At 31.5% G+C, this 7,230-nt stretch overlaps 1 protein-coding gene across 1 annotated transcript; it reads right to left on the bottom strand.

Annotated features, from left to right (window-relative positions):
• Window positions 1-223: 223 nt before the first annotated feature.
• Window positions 224-4,152, bottom strand: LOC114716855 (aluminum-activated malate transporter 10-like; the record flags this gene model as incomplete). The annotated part of the gene is given in 7 exon segments (XM_028901928.1): window positions 224-277; window positions 280-625; window positions 1,607-1,750; window positions 2,397-2,512; window positions 2,602-2,874; window positions 3,395-3,535; window positions 3,843-4,152. Coding segments are annotated over 7 exon segments (1,384 nt in total), but the record flags the coding sequence as incomplete, so codon positions are not given.
• Window positions 4,153-7,230: the final 3,078 nt, after the last annotated feature.

The following is a 7,230-nucleotide window of genomic DNA, read 5'->3' as shown; positions in this document are numbered from 1 at the left end:
GGCTCATATCAAGTCTATCCCTACTCTAATTGAAGTTTTACTTCATCACAAACACAACATTTTCTTTTTCTTCTTCTTTATCTCTTTGTTATACAATATTGAACTGTTACGCATACACACATAATGCATGTACTTGATATATAGTGAGACATCATTAAAGAGCCCAAAGAATAAACATTTATCAATGTATACAGTTTTTCTTTTTAATTTTGGGAGCAAGGACCTTCAAGATCCTCTTCTTGTTTGAGGCCTTTAACAGATATTTCAGGCAAGAATGAGCCAAATCTGCTAATTGTTGTACATCTCTAGCAATGTCTTCCACACGTGTTGCAATTTCTAAGAGCAAAGAAGCTAGGGTTAGAAGTTGAAAAGTTTCCATGAGAACAAGTTGTGGAGAGCTTTGTGCTTTTGTTGGGTTGGCAGCATTATTATTATTTATTGGATTAGACTTCAATACTTCCTGAAGCTCTTGTGCTGTATTATTCATCTTCCCAACTAAAATATCAACACTTAATGATTTTGTCATATTTTGACTCATCTTCGCCAGCTCCCTTATCACACTCGCACAGTTGGAACTCATTCTCAAGCACACGCCGCTGATTTGCTCCTTCATATCACTATTGTCCTGTACCAAAGTCAATATAGCATATTTCATTATGTATAGAGAAAATAAGTTTTCAAAAATTTTGTTTTATCATCATCTTTCTAGCATTCAAACCATGAACATAAAAAGATGTTTGCTACCACTTTTTGTCCTTTGATTAGGTTTAAAGTCAAACTTTGTACTGAAAACTTTTGCATAGATGCTACGGGTATTCAGAAGTTTTTTAATTAATATAATGTCACTCCAAAAGTGTTAAAAAAAGACCAGTAAAATGTTGATGGTCGCATTAGTTTTTTTAATAGTTAGAGTGACTTAGGCTTTTTGTGATAATATTGATTGAAAAAAAAAAAAACCCTTTAGGATACTCATAGTTCTTGCACAGAATTTCAAGGGCAAATTAGATTTTAACCCCTTTAGCTATTTTACAAAAATAATTGAGTTAAATTAGGTAATGTTATCAAATCTATCAAACTTTCATGTTATTTTTTCCCAAATTACCCTTAAAATTAATGAGATTTCATTTCTCTCAATAATCTCTTGCCATCTAATTAATTAAGGGCATTTTTGTGAAAAAATAATTGATATATTGGACAATTTGAAAAAGGTTTAATAAAAAGGATTAAGCTAAACTTTTCAAAATGTTATAACAAAAAGGATCCAAATTAAAGGAGTAATAAACAATGGTAAATGAGACCCAATAGGCCAATATATTGTGTAGCAGGAAAAATTATTAAAAAAAAAAGATAGATTGCATAGGATGGATCTACTCACCTATAATAATTAAGTTGTATAACTCGTCATAGATATATATATTATTTTGCTATTAATATATTTAAAATCTTCTATATATATCATTTATTAATTGTTTGTTGACAATATATTGATATGAGCCTTCAAAGTTGTGTGTGTGTGTGTGTGTGTAGAGACTGTCGTACTCAGTTAAAAGTATTTAGCAATTTAGTTATGCTGGCCAAAAAAAAGTTTAGCAATTTATTAAACCACCTTGCTTTCTAAATTCACGCAGCCAACGAGAGCATCTAAACATGAAGCACAGCTGCGCATTGATGCCCCTACTTTAAGATATTGCTTCCACGGGTGACGAAATCTGAACCGACCGTGGGCGGGTTCCCATCTTGCAGCGTTAGCCTGCACATTGCAATATGGTCAAACCATATTTATTTGTATGTATGTATTAGGGTTAAGACTATTTTTAGTCCTGAAATTTAATTTCATTTTAGTTTTGGTGGTTCTTAAAATATGATTTCATTTTGGTCCACTCAAAATTTTTGGTCCCTGAAAATAATGATCAAACCAAAATGAGGTTAAACTTTAAGGATCAAAACTACTTATTTCAAATTTCAAGGACTAGAAACAAAATAAAATCATATTTCAGAGACCAAAATAATTATTTCAAATTTCAGGAACTAAAATTAAAATGAAGTCAAATTTTATAGACTAAAGATGGTGTTAACCCTATGTATTAATTACGAAACTTATGTCAAGTTGCTTATATCTATTAGATTAAGTTCATAGGTGAATTTATAAAAGTGCATCTACGTATTTTAACAACATTACAATGACAAAATACATGTGTTCATATAAAAATTTATGTATTATAATTTACATATAAGAGCTAATACAAAATTTACAAGATGAGTTTACGAGTGTATATATGCATTTTTAACGAGAACTTGACATAATGATAAAAGCAACTTGATCTAATTTTATCCACATAAATATTGTAAATTATAAATTCAAATCATTTAAATTAATCCTTATCAAGTTTGCATACCATAGAATCTTCTGCTGCCTTAGAACTCAGCACGCACTTGTAGCCTAGCAACGTTTTATCAGATTCATGGTCAATAACAGATGAAGTTTGATCAATGAAGTACTGAGCCACAAGACCTGAAATGTCACGAACATATTATTATTCTTAGCTACGTTCCAAGGAAACTAGGTATACGTCCAAATGGGCCATCAAAATAAGGGCTAACCATCTAAAGAATTTGCGAGTTTGTCCATGTTTGAAGTGATTGAAACATGGAGCTCCTGACCCGCCCAAATGGGGCAAACAGTGATGCTTGTGATTATGCAGAAAGATGTGCCAATTATAATGGTGAATATCCTTTGCATTGCCATATCCCATAATTCATCGACCCGATAACCCGATATTGAAACCAAGCTATAAGTGAGGATAAATATCACGGCGCCATAATCAAATCGAGCCTTAATAGTGGGGATGAATCTAGAGAACGTTGCAGCAGAAGCTGACCACGGAAATAACAATGATTAAGTTAACAGGATATTGGTTAAGTCCTACATTGAGTGATTAGATGATAATCCAACATATATCTTTGGATTTTTTTTTGGCACAAGAGATATGTGATCAAAGTTAAAACTCTAACATCAAGACTAAAGAATAACACAAAATTTTGACTATAGTCTGTGAATGAATTGTGCATAGAGTGATACTCCTCCGTCCTATTATAAGACCCCATTTGACTTTTTATTTGGTCCTAATATAAGACCCCAATCCATCTGTCTCTTATATTTATGCATTTTTTTCCAAGATAATCCTTCTAATAATGATAGTTTTAGCCAATATACTTAATTAGCAAGGATATTTTAGGAATGACAACACTTATTTATTATAAATAACCAACTTAACTTACTTCCTTAATCTCCTCAATAAGTCAATTGGGTCTTATAATTAGGACCGGAGGAGTAATTGATTACTTGTAACAATACAAGACCATTAGATGGGTTGGCGAAAATTGCTTTTAATACCTAACAAAAAGAGTGAGACGCCTTCAATGATTGGTTCAACATGATCTCCTGCTCTGTTGGCTACCCAATGCACACCAATGGCAAGAAACCCCGCAATAGATGTCGCACAGATCCGATTTATAGTTTTACTAATTGTATCACCTGCATTAGTTAATTATCCAATTATTAACTTAATTATACTCTTTGAATATATTGCCCAAAGGAAAAAAAAAAAGTGAATCAACAACAGAATTTGTAAATTTCCTTGCAAAAAATATCATCACTAATTGATTAGTGACAGAATTTCATCGCTGAATTAATTAGTAAAAAATTTCATCACTAAACTAATTAATGATGAAAATTATCTATCGCTAAATTCTGTTTCTAATTAACTGTGTTTTTAAAATACGATAGATGGGTTTAAGAGGAAAAAATTGTAATTTTGAGTGATTGGGTGTACCGTACGTACCTGCTGTGTACTGAAACACAACAACCACAGTCATGACTGCCCACATAGCATTTCCTCCAACTCCATCGTACAAAGGCTTGACGTAGTAGAAGAGAGAGACTAAAGTAAGAGCTATGGCTACCTTGATGGCATGAATAAACTTTCTGGGATCATTCACTCCTAATTCCCACGCTTTCTTCGGAAATATCAATAACTTCAAACCCAACCTTACAATCCAATGTCGGATCCTTCCAATTCCAAATCTCTCCGGCACCAAAATCTCCGATGATCCGTCACCGGCCTTTATTCTCCATTCAACTTCATTACCCATCTACTTCGTCGCTTGTTACTTCTGCAGTGTACACTACTAGCAGGTTATTAGATTCATGGAGTATAAGTATATAAATTCGAAATGTAAAACCGACTATATAATGTAAACGACATTGATCTAATAGAAAAAGAGGGGTGCAATGGAGAAAATGACCAAGATTTGAACTCTATTTTGGCCTACCTGCACCATCGGATGATACTGCTTAGTGCTGAGATTGCAGCATACGTGTATTTATAGAGATGGCCTTCTCTTCTCTATCATCTCAGTTCCAAGATTCAAGAAATTAATTATTTCAAATTCTGTTGATGGGGTTGGCTTTAGATGTAGAGGATATCATCAAAGCACAAAACCTAAGTTGTTTAGAAACCATTACCTCCGTTATTCCAATCAGATTCTGCCACGTATCCCTTCTTTTTGGTCCCTACGTCAGCATTTGTGGTTAATGATGATGGAAAAAATAATACAAGTGCCAAAATCAGATTGGAATAATAGATGTAATGGTACTCCCTCTTGACCATATTATAAGAAGTCACTGACACATACCGATAAAACTAGTTAAAAAGATTAAGTTTAAGTGATTTCTAGTATTACTCTCATTAATTGTACTAAATTCTAACATCGTATTATTTTCTATTCTCCCACTACCCTAATTAAATATGGGCATATATGAAAAAAGTAATTAATATTAATTGAAACTAACAAAGGGTATATAAAAAGAACCAAGAATTTATTCTGTACGGATTCCTATAATGAGGTTTAAGTTTTGTCCTTTTCAAAATTATTTTTCTTAGTGCATTGCTGTACGCAGATGGCTGAAAATGAAAGTGTCGCATCCGTACATAGGCCATGAATGTTGCCAATTTTGGACTAAAGTTAGGTAACATATAGTTTCCATGAACGCATGATCAAAGTGAAATTATACTAGTTTCATTTGAAAATAGAATTATAAAACACCAAACTTACAGGAACTATAAAATATTGAGACGATTTGCACTCCACCACCTAATTTTAGTGGACATGAATCGACCAAATTAAAGTTGTGGGATTTAAAAAAAGAAAAAGAAAAAGAAAAGACGTCAACTTGTGGACGCACTCAGGTGTTCAACTGGGACAAGTCATGAAGCACTTGCGGATTATATTAATCCATGCATCATAGTAGAAGAGCAATAAATTAGAAAGATTCGCAATGATGACCTAAATCAGAAGAATTAGTGCCTGCCGCAGCTAATATTTGATGGTTATTATACTTTGTTTTCATTTTCATTTTGTTTTATAATTTCAAATTATAGGTTTTAATCTGTTAAAAGAAAAATAGTCTATGTTCTTATTAAAATATAGATACTAACATTTTAAATGGAAAGGAGCGTAAGGAAATTGAAACATATAGTTTGAAATTATAAAGACCAAAAATCAAAATGAAAATAAATTATAAGGATCAAACATTTTATTAATTCTAAAAGTTCTCAAACATCAATTGCAAGTAAGGGTATTCAATTGTATCCTGTCTTGACATCCCGTCATTGTCTGGGACGGGATATGGGATGGGAGTATACCGTCCCGGTTCCGTCCCCATATATTATGTTTTCTAATTTTATAAAATTATTTGCTTTATTATTAATATAATAATATTAGAACTTTTATAATTTTATAATTATATCGTCTACAATTTTATAAGTTTTTTCTATAGGTTATATGATGTGTTTTCAGGGATATCTTGAGTTTATATATTTTCTATCTTTCAAAAGAAACATTTTTCTTTGTTAATTTTCTATTATTGTCAATTTTTAGCTATTTTCTTTATATAATTTTTACTACGAGTTTTTATGCTCTAGATACGTTTAGTTTTGAGATAAAAAATTCATTAAAAAATAAATGGGATACCTGGTCCTGTCCCTATTATGTCCTGTCATGAATGGGACGAGACACTATCGGGATGGAATGGGATATGACGCGGGATTGAAAACCATCCTATCTCAATTATTGGGATGGGACTGGGATGGGTTTGTCCCTGTCTCATCCCACCCCATAGGCACCTTCAATTACAAGTGGTTAGCATGTTTTTCTTTAAATATTTATAACATGAAGTACTAATTCTAGTCTTTAATATAAGAATTAGTTTGACATTTAATTTGGTTTTAAATATAATATCTCAATTCATTTTATTTCATATATTTATCCATTTTTTTCAACACTTATATATTACAAATAACTAATTAACTAATTTTCTTAATCTATTCAAATTAGTCAATCAACTGTTATATTAAGGATAGAAGGTAATATTTTTTAGTATAATACTTACATCAAATTCCTTATATCTATTATGTTAAGTTCTCCAATTATACATAACCATATGTCCTATTTTTAAAATATTAATATTTAATAGTATTTAATTATAAATCCATGTTAAAAAAAGACACAGCCATATATGATTAAAAAACCTGACATTATAGATATAAACAATTTTTTCCTATCTTTTATGCAAATGATAAAGCAATTGAAAGAAATTCTATGAAGCAACATTCATAATCATCTCAAATATTTTATAAGGAAATGAGATTCCCATTCCATCAAGGCTCACCGAAAACCGCTTGGAAGTTTTTTGCCCCCTTTTCACGTAGCTTTACACTCGAAGTGGAAACCCCAATATGAGCGTGTTCATTCATATAAATATTATCCATTTATAAATATGAATAAGTGAGTGAAAATTAGGTCATGAATAGGATTCTTGGAAAGGTAAATAAGCAAGCAAACATCTTGAGACGCAAATGCGACTATTGAACTTGATTAGTGACACAGCACTTATCTTTCTGCGCCACCAGTTGCACTCATATTATTGATATTAGATTTTCGATGGACTGAAATATTTAATAAGTGATTTTTCAGATTAAATATAACATAAATTAGATAAAGGATTTAATTTAGGAGAAAATTTAGGTGCAATTTTTTATAGAACCATTACATTCATTATTCCAATAAGATTCTGCCACTTGTATTATTTTTTCCATATGCGAGGCCTGCAAATCTTCAATATATGGTTTTTTTTTTCCAGGTCTTCTATTAGTGCAAAAGCTACTCTAG

This window comes from Neltuma alba, unplaced genomic scaffold (assembly GCF_004799145.2).
Source record: "Neltuma alba isolate B1F8T4 unplaced genomic scaffold, ASM479914v2 tig00011692_pilon, whole genome shotgun sequence".
Lineage (NCBI taxonomy): Eukaryota > Viridiplantae > Streptophyta > Magnoliopsida > Fabales > Fabaceae > Neltuma > Neltuma alba.
This window is presented reverse-complemented; position numbering and strand designations above follow the sequence as displayed.